Consider the following 18,973-nt stretch of genomic DNA (forward strand, 5'->3'; position numbering starts at 1 on the left):
CTGCCACCATCCCTTGCCGGACCATTCCGATAGCCTCCCTCAGCCTCTGCTCACTCTCCGTCTGTTCTCCACACAGCAGCCAGAGTGAGCCTTCTACAGCCTAAGTCAGATGGTTTCTCCCTCTGCTGCAAATCTCCCTGCAGAAACTCTTTCCTCCAGGGCAAAGGACTTTGGCTTCCTTTAAAGTCCAAAGATTTTCACGTGGCCTGAATGATCGGGCCATCCTGGCACTTTCTGACTTTATCTCCCATCGTTCTCCCCATGCTTACTCCGCACCAGTGCACTGCTTCCCTCTTCTTCCCAGGACGTGCGTACACACTTGCCTCAGGGCCTTTGCACAAGAAGAGGGTTCTTCAGCCTGGATACTCCCCCATTTCCCTCAGGTCTCAGCTCAAATGTCGCCTCCTCAGAGATGCCTTCCCTGGCCATCCTATCTAAACTAGCAACCCTCTTCCCTCCTTCACATTTTGCCCCCTTGCCTTCATTTACTTTTCTTCATGGCGTTTGTAAATCATCCTATATGTTTATGTGTTTATTTGTCTCCCCACACCAGAGTGCAAGCAGTGACTTTGGTTTACTGCTGTATCCAGTGTGGGGACAGTGCTGGCACATAGGAGATGCTTCGTAAATACTAGTTAAATGAGTGAATAATGAGTGCTAGGGCTTGTTTTGCTGGACTAGGCAAGACAAGGGAATAAAGAAGGAGGGCTCTGCTTAGCAGGCACAGGGCTGCCTTGGCATGGGGTAAAGGTCCCCTCTGTGTTTGGGGAAGGAGAAGCCACTTTCTACAGCATGCTGCTTTGGACATCCCCCTGCGGATGTCTCATGAGAATTTCCTAGAAGCTGGGCTTTGGGGGTAACATTTTGACTTGCTAGGATGCACTAAATAAGATGAACAGTGTCCTACCTCTACCCCTAACCTCTTTTCTCATTCTTCTTGTTTAGCTGCTGTATCAGGAATGGGCACGATATGGAGTGTTTTACAAGTTTCAACCTATTGATCTCATCAGGTAAGATGTGGAAGGGGACTTTTGGGAGGATGCCAGAGATGCAAATCCTGAAGGCTGTAGCACTGACCCTTTTGGCCACTGGCAGTCTGTTGTTAAGCAGAGGGACCTTCCTTTCTAGCTGTGTGAGCCCCTGCTCTGTGTCTCGTGTGTGGGGAAGCAGCTGGGGACGGGGCAGGGAAAGGGAGGCTTTGTGGAGCAAAAGCCCATGAAGACTGTTTTGCCATGACTGCATCTTGAGGTTTCCGGCACTGTGTTCTCTTTCCTTGCTTGACCTTTAGGAAGAGGGAAGGGAGCTGTCTCTCTTATTCTCTTCCTTAATCTTGTCCTAAGGAAGGACCTGGCTGGAGCTGATTCTGCGGTTATGCCCAAGTGGCCACAGGGTTGACCAAGGGAAGGGACAATCTGGCACATCACATGGGCAATACACTGGCTGGCCTGACAGGGAATGTGGGCTTTCTATGGCTTTTCTAAATTAGAAGGAAAGGGAGACTGGGTCCTGGAATTCCTCCCTGCAGTGCTGCCCCCAGAATGATGTCCTGTTGCCTAGCACCTTGGAAACCGCCCCCCCCAGCTTCTATAAAACATCAGTGAAAAGTCCTTCCAAAGACCTTACTAGAAGGCAGTGGGTCTGACTGGTCTACAGTGGGTTGAGGGCTCCGGGAACTAGACTCTTGAGAGCCCAGCCACCTTCTGGCAGGAGCGCTGCGTGCCAGTGCCGTGAAGCGGGGAAGCACCGGCTGAGCAACTGCAGACTCGGTCCCGGTCCAGGCCTGGCCACTGAGTGCTGCTGTTTCTCTGGGAAAGCCCATTTCCCTCCTTGGTCTTCTGGGTCCTGGTCATCCTGCATCGGGAGGCTGAGCTAAGGGATCTGGGAGGTCATTTGGTAGAATATGCTCATTGTGCAAAGATGGGGGGCTGGAGCCTATAGGAGTAGGCCCTAAGACTGACCTGATAGACTCCCTGCCCTGCAGTCACGTGTGGCTCTCCTAATGGGCCAGTCAGTCAGCCTGAGAATAGAGAGTGTTCCTGGCTGGCCGCCCTGGGCTGGGATCGTGAGAGGGGCAGCAGCCAGAAGAATTGAGTCTAGAGGGAGGAATTCCAGCTTCTTCTTGGAAACAGAATGCAGCATGAAGACCAGAGTCTGGGCAGGCTCACCTCCTACACAGAGATGCGGTGGCCCTCCCAGGGAACTGGGGCTTGGTCGAATGTCTCTTGCAAGCAGGTGTTCCAGCTGAAGACTGTTAATTGGGGTGTTTGTTGGTTGGGGAGCAGGGGCATGGGGCTGCCTGCAACTGTGGCACCCTCACCCGGCGTCTCCTGTCCCCTGGCTGCCTCTCCTGCAGGGTGGGCCACCTAGACTGTGTCCTAGGCCACACCAAGGCTGCTCGCTCCTTTCTTGGTGGGCTTTGATCTTGCTCTCTGAGTCTCAAGTGGCCACCCACTCTGTCGCCTGTTTTCTCCAACTACCCATTTGTTTTTTAAAAGTATGATTAAAATATAAAAACTCTGCCTACCAGAGAGCCCTATCTTTTTTCTCCAGAGACTTCAGGCGACTGACCGCCAGCTAAGTGGGAAATGGCTCCAATATGCACTTGGTTTTGGCCACCAAAGCAGCCTCACCTGCAGGGGAAGAATTGCCTTTGGAGCACAGCCCTGCTCTGGGGCCTGGCAGTTCCTGAGGATGGAGAGCTCAAATCTGTTTAGACGGGCACGGGGTGCTGGAGCGGAGCTGGAGGCTGTGCTCAGCTCGGGGCAGATGAGACGGCTCCGGCATGCTCCGGCACTCCCGCAGGCCCCGGGCAAGGCACATGGAACCTCAGGCATCTCTCAGACCCCGGCTGGGGGGAGGGGAAGGCGGGTGGGAATGGGACACTGCGTGCCTGGGTGGGCAGCGGGGGCAGGTGGCTGCTGTTGTCTGTCCAAGCCCATCTCAGGAACTCTCTGACCTCGGGAGCTGCTAGACAGAGGCGGAATGGAGAGACAGGGCCAGGGGGAATTAGGGGCAGAAATGGGCAAACAGAGATGGAGAAGCCACACAAAGGTGCCTGGAGGGCTGGAAAAGAGAACTCTGGGGTGCGGCATGTGGGGGCATCTACCCACACTCAGCAAGTTCTGCATCAAACTCCTTGTTTCACACCCCCAGCAGATGGCCCTGGCTTGCCTTCTCTGGTTCTGTCAAAGGCATCTCCTTCCTCCTCTTCATCCTCACACAGCCTTCGGACCCCCTCTCTCTCTTCCCACACTCTAGTCTGATTCTGAGGCCTGGAGGTGCCCCTTCAGCACCATTTCTCTCTTCTGCCATGTCCCCTCCCTCCCTCCTGTCACCTCCCGTTGGGGCCTTTGACCCGCAGAGCCCTGCCTGTGCCCCGTGCGCTGAGCCACGGCCGCCCCATGCTGTGACAGTTGTGCCCCATGAGCACTTACTAACGTGGAGGCCACCCTCTGTGTGCCTGCGGAGAAGGTGCGCTCATGTGGTTGGGGCTGAGAGACGGGCGGGAGCAGGGGTGTCTTGATGCAAGTTGAATGTGATAATTCATGCAAAGGTGTGGCCAAGGCATTTCCCGCCTATTTCCCTGGGCACTCAGCTCTTTGCTTCTAGCGTGGAGCTTCTGTTCCTCCTCTGCATTCCCCACGCTCCTCCCCTGCGTCAATCGTTTGGAGCACTCTAAAACCCTGTATGATCAGCTGACAAGTCGGGGCGGCGGGAAATCTGTTTGCATGTTGAAACACAGGGACTAGCTGTCCTTCCCAGGCGGAAGGCCTTCAAGCCCAATTTGAATCTTGGGGTTTGAGGTTCCCTTCCCGGACGTTGAAAGTGGACAGAGGGGAGGCAAGCTGCCCTTCCCTGCAGCCCTTGCCCCTGCCTCCACTGGCTGCACCATCGTCCCTGCCCAGCAGGCTGCACTGTGACACTGCTCACGGGTCTCTCCCAGCCCAGCGCTCTTCACCCTGATCCCACCTGTGCTCTGGAGACCGTGGGCCCTGCAGGCGTCAGCTGTGCGTGTGCATGTGCACATGTGTGTGCGTGTGCGTGTGTGTGTGTGTGTGTGTGTGTGTAAGAGTTGCCTTGACAGTTCCCTAGGGAGGTACCCCGCAGGAACCCAGGTAAACGGGTACAACCTAACCCAGATTTCTCTGGAAACTTCCAGCCAGCAGCACTCGTGCCCTGGTCTGTGCCCTGGTCTGTGACTAGCAAAATGGGAAATGACGCCTGAACCAGAGCGGAATGGCCCTAGCCCCTGAGGGAGCCGTAAGAGGCCCTCACAGCCAGAGGCGGGTTCTGCCTGCTCTGTGCTGGCACAATGCTGCCGGGACCCGGGAGGGAAACTGCCTGTATTTTCTGAGGGAGCTGCGGGATTTGAGGCTTTTTGGATTTGTACAGGTCTGATCCAATACTAGTGAGGGCCATGACTTGTCTTTTCACTGCAATTAATATTTTCCCACAGGCTGATTTTCTTAGCTCGGAAGTTTTGCTACAGATGAGACCAAATAATAGGCTTTAAGCACCTTCTGGGTTTAGCTCCTGACTATACTGTGCTGAAACCGATGTCCAAAACACTCTTTATTTTTAAGCATCTGCCACTGCCTGTCTGTGACAGCATGAGAAACAGAGAGTTCTAGAAGTCCCATGCGTTATCCCAAGGGCATAATGCATGGGGAGCATTCGCTATACCACGCCAAGACTGCAGTACAGAGAGGGGTTGGTCCTTACTCATTCCCATCTTTCACAAGTGGGGCTTCCTGAACCTACAGTCAGGCCCCAGGCATGAAAGCTCATCCATGTGGCAGCTCTGGAGTTCTCTTAGAAATGTCTTGGGTTGGGCATGGTGGCTCACACCTGTAATCCTAGCACTTTGGAAGGCCAAGGTAGGGGGATTGCTTGAGCCCAGGAGTTCGAGACTAGCATGAACAAGAGCGAGATCCCATCTGTACAAAAAATAGAAAAATTAGCCGGGTGTGGTGGCACTCACCTGTAGTCCCAGCTACTCAGGAGGCAGAGGCAGGAGGATTGCTTGAGCCCAGGAGTTTGAGGTTACAGTGAGCTATGATGACACCACTGCACTCTAGCATGGGCAAACAACAATAGCAACAACAACAACAACAAAATCCAAGAAATGTCCCAGCTTGAAGCCTTGAGATATGGAGCAGCTTCCACAAGGATCTGAGAGTGATCTCTATGGGGGTGCCATTTCAAGAGCTCTGGGTGCCACTGTGCCCCCACCTTGCTTCATATCTGGACCATCTTACAATCCCAGCCCTCTCCAGCCCTACCTGCGGGCAGCCTGCCCAGGACCCCAGCATCCCAGGAACTGACTCTCCGTCCTACTGCAAGGCACAGGTCATTGTGCTTGGCAGTGTCCCCCAGGACGACTGCCACCAGCAGGCTGTGTGATTGGACTCATCTCTCCCGGTTTCTTGGCCCCACTTGTACCCTTGTGAAATGAGACGCATCCAAATTCCTCCAGGAGGGAGGCAGAGGAGGCCGCATTCTTTCTTAGGCGGCTTCTCGGCAGGCCAGGCTTGGGAAGGTCCAGCCACAGCTGGTTTGGGGGAGGGAATGGAGAGAGAAAAATGTTTATCAACCCATGATTAATTATTTCCTTAGGCCTGCTGCCTCCTCCTTGATCTTTCCTTGGGGTTTAGAAAGGCAACTCAGCTCAACGCGGTAAACATTTACCGAGGCTTATGATGAGCCGGTCTCTTCGCTCAGCGACAGGGGAAGTGCAGCAATGATGAAGGTAGAGTTTGTTGCCTTTGGGATCTAGCAGTTACGTAGGGAGACAGATGTGGGCAAGCCAGGATGCAGTGAGGGCTTTCAGGACTATAATAACATAGAGACACAATGGTATGGGACAACAGATGAAGAGTAATTGCTACTAGCAGAATAAGGAAAGGCTTCCTGGAGGCGGTGACACTTGAGTCAGAAATGTTGCTTTCTGAAGGACTGAGATTAAAGAATGTGTATTTAATCAGCAGCCTGGGCTGCCCTGGGGATGGATTTATTGTTTAGCCTGATATTAGTCACACTGACGCAAAGCTGGATTCTTCCTCACTACTGACTGGGAGTGGTCCGTCATCTGTGGGGCTTTTCTGCCCACCTGGCCCATGTCCCTTGCGCTGCCGGTGAGCTAGCGGGGAAGCCGGGCTTGGATGATGGAAGCGAGGCTGGATCTGCGGGAGGCTAAGAAGCGGGCTGAGTGGGATCGGCACCGTGGCGTGTGCACCGGGCTGAGCACTTGAGGGGTGGGGCTAGCTGGGAAATGTTTTGCGGTCTGGAAAGAAATCATACCCGTGGGCCTGAAGACTGTTCTTCTTTTACCTCTGAGGGTGTGAGAGCAGAGCAGAGAGAGAAAAGCAGGCAGCAGCCCGCTGAGGCGAGAAAGGAACCAGGAGGACCATGTGGCACATTCCGGCCCATTGTGTAGACAGACTGTGCACCAGGCGGTTAATCCAGTCTAGCTGGGCTCTACCCCAGTCTCCTTCTCCCAGTCCTTTACTGACGGCCACTCTGCTCCAGGTGCACCCTTCGCAGGGAGGGCTGGTGGTGCTGTGGCTGGCCGAGGGAAAGGAGCTGGAGTGCACTGCTCTCAGCCCCAGTTCAAGATCACAGCCAGCGACTGTCTCTGTCTCCCGAGGGTGGCCTCCCCAGCCTCACAGCAGCCTTCCGCAGATGGTGGCTCTGTTTTAGATCACATTTTATTTCCCTTCCTGCAGTATCAGCCACATGGTGGATCCCAAGGCACCAAGAGACTCCCCCATGTTCCCTGTGGCCACCCAGAGTTCCAGGCAGAGTTGGGGAAGGAAGGTGCTGGCTGGCTCGTTGACCCCCATGTCATGTCCCATGTCCCAGGGAGGGAGAAAAGCTGAAATTGGTCTGAAAACATATGGCAAGCTACATACGTTGTGCCCTCTTGGCCCTTGTGTGCATTAAATTCTCAGCTCTTCAGACCCCTGGGGACAAACCATGTATCACAAAGGTGGGAAGAAGCTTAGAGACCAGACAGTTCCACACCTGCCCTGGAAGGAAGGGATGAAGAACTCCTCTCACGGCACATCCGCCTAGCAAATGCCCAGCCTCTGCTGGATTTTTCTTGTGATAGGGAGCGCCTTACCTCGGGGACAGCTTGTTTCTCTGTTGGAAACTTCTAGCCACGAGGTCGTGGAGCTGGAGTGAGAACTGCACGCATTTGCCTGGCTTTGGCTTTGGCTCCGCCTCCTGGAGCTGCACGGAGCCAGAGTGCCCTGTTGCGCGGGTCAGCCCTTTCAGTATTTGGGAATAGCTCTTGTGTTCATAGCAGTTCTCACGTACCCCAGCTTTCTTCCCTCCACCCAAACACTCCTGGCCTTTCTGCACTTCCTCATGTGACGCGGGCTCCTCAGACAGCCTCATCATCGCCACCACCCTCCTTGGGGCGTGCTGGCCAGGAAGCTGAGAGGAGGCGGCTCGAACACCTTCCCGGTGGAGCTGAGCCGGTGCTCACTCTTCACTGTCAGACGCTCCTGCTGGGCGTGTGGAGATGAGTTACGTGTGGCCCCTCTATCAGGAGGGGTAAGTTCAAAGTGAAATCTCCACACTCGGAGATGACTACTGGGCTATTCTGGGAAATGAAGGGACAAACCGATGGAGAAAATTGACAAAAAGTAGTTGTGGGGCTGTGGAAAAACATCGTGGGGGAAAACTGACTCCCAAAGGAGTCATCTGTGATGATGGGTTCAGAGCTGTCAGCCAGGCCTCAGGCAGAGATCTTTGTGGGTGACTGTAGCTCTTTCTAGAAACTTCTGTGTGATGTGCTGTAACACCACAGACCCTTCAAATTCTCAGGAAACGTTTTAGAAACCAAACTAGGCTCACATCCCCTGGTGACCTACCACATCACGGCAAAGCCTCACGTGTGTCCAGCGTGGGTCGTCACGTGTGTAGAAAACTGAACCAGGCTGGAAATATTCCACAGAAGGAAAAGTAACGTGGTCAGAGATTGGGAGAGGTGTCCACATAAAGACAGACTTAAACAGGTAGGAGCTCCTTCCTCTAGGAAGGAAATGGAGAATGAGTGAGGCTGATGCTTCAGAAATGAAAAGATGGACAATGTGACCAGGGACCTGTTCACCAAACCCCAAAGTACTTGCCTGGGGACGTTTCTAATGCCAGGAGCGGGGGATTAAGAATGAAAAGAGCTCAGTTTTGGCTCCAGCTTTGTTTCCACTTGGTATAATATTTGGGCAAGACATCCTCTCTCGAGTCTCCGTTCCCTCAGCTGTGGAATTGGGGTAGTAGCACCTGTGCTACCTGCCTGCAGTATCGCTGTGCGGGTTAAGCTGTATTTACCTGCTCTCTCTGGGGAAATTATAATACTCATTAAAGTAGCATAATTTTATATGGTTCTTTAGCTCAAGAGTTCTGACAAATATTGTATAATCATAAGATTATGGTTTTTGTTGTAAATCAGTGCACCGTAATCATGTACTTTATATGTGTCACCATGATGCCTCACAGCCACCCTGCAAGTGGCTATTATTACCTCCGTTTTACAGACGAGGATATTGAGCACAGTGAGGTAAAGGCTTCCCAAAGCCACAGAGCCAGCCCATCTGGAATTCAAACCCAGGCCCAGCTCTAGAAACTTTCCCCCATCGCGCCATGAGGCCGAAGGTGCCTCGGAGCTCCATTCAGCGGCTGTCGGGCCAGCTGGGTTTCCAGCTATCTAGTGTCAACCCCTTCCAGCCCCAATCTCCTAGGGAAAACCGTGGTGTGGACTGCTGGTGAGCGCAGCGCACCGACCACAGCCAGCCTCTACTTTACGATGGGGTCCTCTTCATGAACATCCCTCTCTGTGCTTAGCAGGCGTGATGTCTCACGCTCAGGGCCTCTGTTCAGCAACCCCAGAATGCCATGTTTTGGATTTCTCATTTCTATTTTTTTATGGTCTTTTTTTTTTTCTGACTCCTTCCATGTTGTCAGATTGTCAGCTGTCACTTCTTGCTTTTGTCAACCGAGTAGCTTCTGTTCCCGACTCTAATTGGCTGCTTTGTCTCAGTTGCAGCTTCAGTAACCAGACACCCGAGCAAGTCAGTACTGAGCACAAAGTAAGATGCTTCCACGTCCGACCTGGAGTCTGGCTTCTGTTGGGTGTGGGAGATTGCAGAGAGCCTGCCTTTGTAGTGCAGATGTCCTCTTTTGTTTGCCAGTGACAACGAAATGATGTTTCTGAAGCTCAGGGGGCCTCAGAGATGGGACCAGAGTGAGGATGACACAACAGGGTGCTCTCCCTGGGAAGAGCTACATTTTGCTCTCATTGCTTGTTTGGGGAGGTCACAAAAAACCCAGCCTATCAAAGACTTTTTCTTAAAATAGAATGTGCATCAGTGCATCTAGGGTCTACTGGATACAGAGCTTTGTACGGGGTCTGGTCTTGTGGCCTCAAAGAAGAGGGAAAACAGGGAGCTTGAAGTATAATGATGGGACAAGGTACTCACAACAGAAAATGTCTAACATAGGTCACAGGCCTGTCAAATAGCACCAACAGGGAACTAACATTCACAGCTGTGTAGAACAGTGCTGGGCAAGGTGGTGAAAGGTTTTGAAGGGCTTAGTAACTGGCTCTGGTGCAGTTAATTAGCGAAAAATGAGACTTATGGGACAAGTGAGTTGTAAGTAGAAAGCAGAGATTTGAAGGAGAAAAATATGGTTGGGAGATTTACAAGATTGGGACTTAGACATTCGTGGTCAGGAGGTGTTGAAAGGAGGGACTCAAGCATGGGCTGGCGCGGAAGAGCTGAGAAGAAGCCTCGAGGCTGAGGGAAGGGGTTGGAGGAGACATGTGAGACAGCCTGGGGGAAGACACTGCCACACAGGGATGGTGGCACGGGGAACGGCAGGAGATGCTCTCGAGTGGTGCCTCTGGAATTCAGGCAGGCGGGAGACATGGGTCCAGAAGGGCCTCAGGACTCCTTGAATGCATAGCTGGGCAGGTGAGGGGGGGCACGTGGAAGTTCAGTTCTTCATGCACCCTCGCTCCTGGGGAAACTCTGGGCAAGTCACTCAGCCCCTGTGGACCTACTGAAGTTCCCTGGCGGTTGCATCTCCTCCACAAAGCCTCTTGGCAGGTGCAGTTTTGTCTGTGGGCGTCAAGGTCTCAGGTACATCTCAGGGACTTCTCTTCCCCTGCAAGCAGTGAGAGGATTGGCCTTGGGATGGGTTACCATGGACACGGCCCAACTGTTTGATCCCGTGAGCCACTGTCTGGCCATGTGTCTCCCTGGAACCCCTGAGCTCCCCACTCCTGCTAATGATGTTCCTGGAGTGGTGTTCTCCACCCACACCACACGGGTATGTAACCAACATAAACAGAAACGTCTTGACACATTGAATAACATCAGTGGAACACACGTTACAACAACAACCACAGATAGCTAAATTTAATTAGCTGGGCACGCCCAGGCTTTTCATACAGGCACATGCCTCTGTTTTAGAAACGGAAAACCACAGCATTTTGTGGGTCTGGAAGTCACAAACATAAGAAAGAAAAAGAGAAAAACACACACACAAACCTTCAAGATCTCTGCCTGAGAGACTGCTGTCGTCTTCTAGTACCTTCTTGGGATTATCTTAAGGGATTCAAAGATGTCGGCAGCTGGGTGACTGCCAGGGAGCTCTGTGTGCCCCCGGCCAGCGGCCGGCTCAGACGTGAGGAGTTTATGGAGCTCAGCCTGGGCTGCTCAGCCTGCAGCAGGGACAGGGGAATCCTCCTGGGGCTCAGGCCTCAGTTCTGCTGCCTTGGCCTCACTGGTTTCCTTCACAGAATCCACGTTCAAGTGAACATAGTCAAGAGAGACACAGAGGGGACTGCAGGGCTGGAATTTTGAACTGTTCGTTTAGTCCAGAGGAGGACAATGTGTGAGTTGCAGCTGTCATCAGTTCTAACAAAATGGCAGCAGTGCCCCAGGCTGCCCTTCTGTCCACCTTCAGCCCCCGGCGGGAGGCAAACTGCCCCGCTGGGAGAAGAGAAGCAGCCACATAGCAAGGTGTCCAAAAACCCCAGCAGGTGCCTCATGTCGGTCTCTCTTGCTGCAGTTCGATCCTTTTCACTTGTCTTCAGTGGGTGCTCTGCCCAGCACGGTCTAGTTCCTCTGTGCAGCCCTGTGAGATCACGTCTCGTCTGGGTATGCCAGCTCTTCTCTGGGGTTTGATTCCTGTGGATTTAGGAGGTTAAGTCCCCTGCTGGTCTGACAGCCAGCTAGGTCTGCACATCCTGCTTGGACCAGCCACTGCCGGGGGCATGCTCCCTTCTCGAGGCTGAAAACACACAGTACCTCTTTAGGCCACTGCTGATGCCACATTTGCCAGCCTTCCATCGGCCAGAGCAGGTCATGGGGCCATGCACAAATCCGTGGAGCTGGGAAGTACAGGTATCCTCTTTCTTAAGTGGAGAGAAGTTAATATTAATATTTACTGAACACCAATCCGATGTCCCACACTGTGACGACGGGTGTAAACCAGGACTGTCTCGAGCGAATCTGCCCCTGTGGTCCGTGTGGGTCTGACCGAACGGAGCGTATGATTTTGCAGGGAGGACGGATGATGCCGAGTTAGTTGGGAGGGTGGCACAGGCTGCTACGGAGACCGGGGCCGTGAAGGGAATACTGATACAGGCAACCTAACCTGGCTGGAGAAGACCTCCCTGAGAAAGTGACAGTTAAACTAAGATTTAGTGGATGAGGCAAAGCAAAGATGAGCTGGGCAAAGACGAGGGAAGTAATGACAGCAGCTAACAACTGTAGGACGCTGCCATGTGGCAGGCTCTGCGGAAGCCTTTGCATTGGCCAACTCGCACCCCTTCGAGATGGACACTGTTATCCTTACTTTACTGAAGAGGAAATTGAAGCACAAAAAGGTTAATAAGTGTCCCCAGGTCACACAGCTAGTGACTAAGAGACGGAGGAGTTGAACCCCTGTGTCTTCCCTGTGCTGGTGGAGAGCCCGGACGCCGGAGCTGGTGATGGGGCTGGGCCACGGAGGGGCTCATGGGCTGGGTGAGAAGTTGGGTCTGTACCCTCAGGGAAAGGGCATGTCATCCAAGCGTTTGCTGCAATATGTGGGTGGTGCCGGCACGATCAGGTTGGTTTTACTTTTGAAGGATCTGGGCTTCTCTGGAGCACTGAAAAGGAACTGGGACTGTATTTCTGTGTCTGACAGGATGGAGAGGTGGGCTGGAAGGCATGGGAAGAAGAACAGCTTCTCCTCCTAGGTGTCCTCTGTCTTTCAGAGAGGACTTGGGGGCAGTGTGGACACTGTGACTCTGAGCCCTGAGCCTCTTTCCTCCTCCTCCTCAGCCCTCCCCCGCCTAGCTAGCTCCAGGCTCAGGCTGTGATGGTGGGTGTGAAGCTTCTCTCCCCGCCCAGTAGCGGGTCCTGCTGTGGGCATGCTCACGGCTGCTGCTAGCACGTCACTCCAGCCCTCGCTGTGGGCCGCTCACCACGCCCGTGTGTGCGTGATCCAACGGAGTCATCCTGGTAACCGGCGGACTTGGCATGATCATTGCCTCTGCTTTCAAGATGTGGACACTGTGGCACAGAGTGGACAAGCAAGTCCCTTGCCCCACATCGCAGGCAGTGTGACATCAGAGCCCATCATCTCCCCTGCTTTGCTCCACTTTCAGGGAGGCACACCCACAACTCCCAGGAAGAGGCCTTGTGGTAGCTGGGAGCTGAGTGGAGAATGTGTGGACATTCAAGTGTGATGGCAAAGGGTCTCTAGGAGCTCTTAGAACAAAACAAACCTGGCTTCTTAAGCTGGGGTCGCCACAGGTCACGGGGCTTAGGAACTTAGATCTGGGAGGGGTCTTAAGAGCCATCCAGACTCATCCTTCATATTAAAATCCTCTTGCAGCACTCAGGAGGGAAGGGGACATGGTATTGTGTCTCAGGCCACTTCCAAACGAGGGATCTTTACTCTGTGCCACTGTAACCAGCTGACATTTAGTCCAGATGGTGGTGATCTGGCAGGAAGAAGGGTGTGTGGGATCCGAGGTGGTGACTCATGCCCCAGGCAGGTCGACTTACACACCACCTTCGTCACCTGCAGACTACGGGTAGGCCAGGTGATCTGAAGCATCCCTTCCAGGGCGAACTCTCTGACGTTCTGCAGAGACAGAATCTCAGTTCTGAAGCTGGTGTGACGACAAGGCCCAGGGCCTCACACGGAGGCCAAGTTGAACCAGGGATTGCAACCCAGGAGTCTGACCCCAGCTCTGGACTTCATCCTTGGATCACCACCACCGGGGCACCTCCTGCCCCGTGTCCTTGAATTTCTCTTTTCCTCTCCCGCAACCCTCCCCCTTCCTGAACACCCCCATCTCTGTTTTCTTTTGCCTCTCCGGCTTTGATCACATCTGGAGCATTTTGTAGTTGATGAGTGTGTGTTTTCCTGTTGGGACACATGGTGTATATCAGAGGCACTTAAGAAGCCCTGGACAACGAGTGGAAAAGTCTGCGTGGCATCTCAGGGGCTGCTGGGCTGGAGGGTGGATGGCAGCTGCATGCAGGGGAACCTGGTGTGAGGACCAAGGGACTTTCTGGGAAGGCCCAGAGTCCCAGCCCGGGCACTGCTGCTGCATATGGCTTTGAGTTGTCAGGTGGGGGTGGTGCACGGGGATTGTGTGTCTGTGTGTGTGTGAGCACGTGCAAGAGGAGTGGAAGGGCCCCTCCACCTTGTTGCCACGGGAGGCTACCTTCAAGGATTTGCTCTTCATGGTAACTGGGGCTGTTGTCTGCATATCCAGCGACATAAACCAGTGGTATGTCACCTACAGGTAGGCAGTGGGTGAAAGTAATGTGAGATTCTCTGTCTTTGAGAGGTGAGGGCAGGCAGGACTAATGGCAGTGAAGATGCAAGGCATGCAGAGTGGGCTTCCCACAGTGAATGAACTGGACCGTGCCCACCCCTGTGTCCCTGACAGCATTCTCTTTGCTGTCCCTTCCAATCCCCTCCCCCAGCATGGGCCTACCATCCTCGGAGTCCCCAGGGCTGGGCAGGTTTGAGTCCTGGTAATTTGGTGCAGGTGAAGATGCTTTGGGCAGGAAGGGTGGTGGTAACGAAAGCAGACAGGCTCTGGGAGGGTGATTCTGGAGGATTGAGGTCACACTTGCTTGTGTTTCTTTCGTTCTTCCTTGTTGTGGGTAGCCCTGCCTGCACCTGACAGGGTCTGAAGTGTTTATCTCAGGCTTCACGGCTGGGTGTGTCCCCCCACAAACCTCTCTCTTATCCCCTTGAACCTTCTCCTCCTTCCTCTCCGACAGTCCTCACCCTTTATCCCTTATTCCTCCCATCCCCTGTCCTTACCAAGCCATCTGAGCCACTCTATTTCCATTCACTCCGGGTGACATCTTCCAGCCTTGGGGAGAAGTTACCACCATCTGAGCCTGCTGGAGGTGATCTTGGAAAGTGATGGAAAGTATTTATAGGTCCAGGGTAGGGGTGGGGCTGGGGAATGCCACGCAGAGTTCAGGCCAGAAGGTTGTTTACGCTATTGCAACTCCAACAGAGAACAGTCCTGTCTATCCATGGCTCAAATTAAATTGCAAATGCCCCTGAACTCAGGGTTAGGAACATAAACAACTGGTGAGCTATAGACTTCAAGCAACGAGTAAACTCAGCAGGGGAGAGGCCTGGTGCAGGGCTGGCTGGCTGGCGATGGATTTTTCCAACTGATGTTTTTCCAAGAGGCTTCCCTGCCTTCTTGGATTCCAGGGACCAGAGCACTTCTCTTGGGCAGCACATTTGGGCGTGTGGCCTCTTCTCGGTTGTGAAGCAGTGAGGGCAAAGAGGAGAGAAGATTTCCTAGTCCTTCTATTTAATTTGTCCTACTTAGGGAGGGGATTTAGGAAGAGGGTAGAGGGCTCAGTGAAAGGCTGGGGGAATCACATCAGGGAAGTCTCTGACATTTATGTTTCTGCCTTAGGGCAGAGCACCAGAGGTTGAGCCTAAGCATAGGATGCTGTGATGAGGGCTCAAGCTTGCCTGGCCTGGCCCCTCCGGTGGGGGAAATAGGTGGCTACCACTGTGGTGTGACTGGCTCATTCATTAATTTACTCATCATTCAATCTACTCAGTGATTCAATAAGCACCTACACTGGAGCAAGAACCAGCTCCAACAGTGTTAACAAAAAATCCTGGCCTCCAAAAAGCTCATAGTCAAGTTGAAGAAAAAGGTAAGTCAGCTAATACCTACAGATGCATGATAAATGCTGAGACAGGACACGTCTCTCAGAGTTACAAAAGAAGGGCTTTTGAATCCGTCAGAGGAGGCCTCCTGGAAGATGCAATGGCTGGGCCGAGTTTTGAATAATGAATTGATATGAGTTGGGTGTAGGAGAAGGGGATGGACGGCTGAATTAAGGTGTGAAGGGGAGAAAGAGAAGGGTGCGGCTGGAATGCAGAGTGTGCGTGAGGATGGATGGTGAGGTGGAAAGGGTAGGCAGGGTTAGATCGTGATGCCAGCCTTGTCATTAGCTAATGTGATGTGGAAGGATTTTAAGTAGGAAATTGGTAAGATAAAACTTTAAGGATGTTATTTGAGGGACAGAAAAATTTCTCCTACTTACTTTTCCCAGAAGTGAGTTAGAGCCAGCGCAAAGCAAGGCCTTGTGGAAGGGGGCATAGGTTGGACCTCTAGTGGGAGAGGGGTGCTATGGTAGGTGAAGAATTACAGCTCCTTGAGAGGGAAACCTCAGATGAGGAAATGGAGGCTCAAGAAAGAAAACTCAGTAGCCCAAGGCCACAAAGCTGCTAAGTGCCGGGGCTGTGTCTTCTGGGTGAAAGGCAAAGAGAAATGATGAGCCTGCAGCCTTGCTCAAAGGTGGCCTTGTCGTCTTCATTTTCAACATGACCTGTTACCGGTGGAAATGGTGCAGGAGTATTCTTGGGAATGTTTACGCAGAGTACACATGCAGACTACAAATTCACCACCCCCCTGGCATTTTGCCACAATACTTCCTAAGAACTGGGCTTGCTTGTTTCTATTTCATCTTCTGTTCCCTGTTCCCCTGGGGTAGAGATTATAAAGAACAAAGGCAGAATGATTGGCCAGTGTCAGTCAAGGGGGCTGTGTCCTGAGGTCTAGTCACTAGCTGTGGGCCTTTGAGAATGAGCGGTGTACTTACCAGATTTTCAGCTGATGTACATCTGGGTAAAGTAGTTACCTTGAAAGATAACCGAATCAAGATTCAAAATGTTCTTGACAGGACAAAGCCCTGAGCCAAAAGCAACACAGTGAAATGTAATAGTGGTAAATGGAAAGCCAGTTAATAGAATACAGGGTGGAGAGACCTGGTTTGGCAGGCATTTGTGTGAGAGAGATGGGGGTGGCGGTGAATTGAGCACCGAAGCATGTGAGCTCTCAGGGTATGGCGGAAACATCAACTTGTCTCACACTGAAGGAAGGAACTCGTGGAATACAAATTGTAGGTTATTATGGTGTTACCACCTTTGTGCCGTCCATCTCCATGGAGGATGGTGTTCAGTTCTGGACACCCCATTTTAAGTAGTAGATGAGCACTAGAGAAGATTCACAGATGTTGCAAGTTGGTGAGCCCAGGGAAACATTTCATCCAGTAGACATTTAAAAAAATTTGATTCAAAAGATGTTGTAAAAACATTAAATGTGAATATTTTCAGTTGGAGCTCATGCTCTCTAGTTCCCCAGAGTGCCCAACATCCCCAATTATCTTACGTCCAACCCAGGGGCTGACATTCCACTATTTCACTTAAATTTGCAACCCTTAGGTTAAAGCAAGAGTTCCTAACTTTTGCAGCACACCAGAATCACCTGAGAAACCTTAAAAATGCAGATTTCCTATTTCCACATCTGGGCATCATGGAGTACAGGTATAGGACTTTTCTGCTATAAACAGCTAGAAACCTGGTTAAAATATATGTAATAACTGTTTTCAGTCATTAGATATTAGGCAGGTAATCCCTAAAAGAATAAGGTTAGCATTACAGTGGCTCTGAACAAGTACAAAATGGTAGATTTAAACCCAACCACATTGATAATTACATTAGGTATAAATAGCCTAAACGTTAAAATTAAGAGGTAGAAACTGTCAGATTTAATAAACATTCAAAACCCAATCATATGCTGTCTACTAGAAACCCACTTTAACTATAAAGGCACAGATATGTTAAAAGTAAAAGGATGATGTAAGTTATACCAGGTAAACACTAATTAAAAGAAAGCTGAAGTGGCTATGTTAATATCAGACAAAGTAAGGTTCACAACAAGAATATTATCAGAGATATGGATAATATTTATACTGATAAAGGGCTCAATTCAATTAAGAAGACATAACAATCCTAAGTGTGTGTGTACCTAATAACAGAGCTTCAAAATAAATTGAGCAAAAATTGACAAAGCATAAAGAAATATACAAATCAATTTTATTTGGTGATTTCAACTTTTTTGGCAGTTGAACAAGTAGACAATCAGTTAGGATATAGTATACTTGAAAAACATTATGAATGAACTTGTCCTTATTGATATTTATAGAACACTACACCCAGACTGCGGCAAACACACTATTTTCACATGTATATGGATCACTTACTGAGCTAGATTATATTCTAGCCCACAAAAAAATTCCAGTGGTTTTTAAAGAATTCAGATCATACAGCATATATCCTCTGACCACAATGGGATTAAATTAGATATAATTAACAAAGTGACCTATCCAAAGATACGTCTTGCCTACTGCCCTGCATTTAAGGACCAACCACAGCTCATTCTTCTGTTACAAGCTGACCTAAGCCAATTCAGTCATGCACAATTCTTTTCTGCCACACAATGGTGGCCCCTGAAGAAGTTTTTAAATAAATGACAATTATTGACTAAACGTTTATTAGCAAGCATGAAAACAGAAGTAGTTCCTATGACCTGTTCAGGATGCCCCAACTTACTGTTCCTTTACATTCTCTGGCCATCTCCTTGCCTGAAAGAAGCACCTCGATTCTAGAGACCCAACTTTGTCACTCTTATAACTAGTATAGAGAAATAGAATCCAAGCATGGGTCAAATAACTCTGTAAAATGAGAAGTTGTTTTTATTTATTTTTTTTTACTTTTAATTTGAAAGAATTCCAAACTTACAGATGTATTTCAAAAATAGTACCAAGAACTCCTTATTGTCAGCACTCAGATTCACCAGTTGCTCACATTTGGCACATTTACTCAGCTAGACACAGAGTCACTTTGGATGTTAGCCTAAGGCATCATTCTTGAGGACAGAGGACACAGGCGTCCGTGGATATTTATAAACAAGGGTGAGGAGTATGTCTGAAATATGTCTGGCCAATCCATATTATCTGAATACCTCATTTCACCAAATGAGAGCCCTTTTCTTACATTCATTATGCCAGTCAACGGCCTGTTATTTTCACCAATGAAAATCCATTTCTGACACTACGTGCTAATTAACCAGGTTCTGGTCATTAATAGTGATCACCAAGGGCAGAAATGATTACAGCAGCCTCCTTTGAGCTGGGCTTTCTGAACACCTGGCCCCGGGGCTTCTCGAGTGCCACCTGCCCCACAGCTTCAGTCCAGTGGGACAGCACTCTCACATTTTATATGATGGAGTATTTGAAAGAAAATTCTACGCATTGTAACATTTTCCTAGATGGTTTCCCCCTTTTACAGATGTCCAGGAAGGATGCCCGTTGGCCTCGTTGCAACCCATCCCCATATCTCACAAAGTCATCAGGGTTTCCTTTTTCCCCTTCCAAAACTGTTTCCAGGGACAAATTTTTCTTGTTTTTAGAGCCTTCCTTTAACTTTGATTTAAGGCTCTCAGTTCCTGAGGGCAGAGGGTGGGTTTGGCCGAGTTTCCCAGTTGCTGTGTTTACAAGCGAAGGATCATCCTGCAGCCAAGTACATGGCGGCTGCTAACTCTCTGTCTGTGGTTGTCGTGTTA

General features: G+C 50.9%; 1 protein-coding gene across 1 annotated transcript in view; it reads left to right on the forward strand.

Annotated features, from left to right (window-relative positions):
* Positions 1 to 18,973, forward strand: part of ANO2 (anoctamin 2) — a 329,714-nt gene that overhangs the window by 107,976 nt on the left and 202,765 nt on the right. Inside the window, exon 9 of the mRNA XM_045554545.1 lies at positions 946 to 1,010. Within this exon, the coding sequence (XP_045410501.1) occupies positions 946 to 1,010 (65 nt within the window). The remainder of the gene's footprint in view (positions 1 to 945; positions 1,011 to 18,973) is intronic.

This window comes from Lemur catta, chromosome 6, assembly GCF_020740605.2.
Source record: "Lemur catta isolate mLemCat1 chromosome 6, mLemCat1.pri, whole genome shotgun sequence".
Taxonomy (NCBI): Eukaryota; Metazoa; Chordata; class Mammalia; order Primates; family Lemuridae; genus Lemur; species Lemur catta.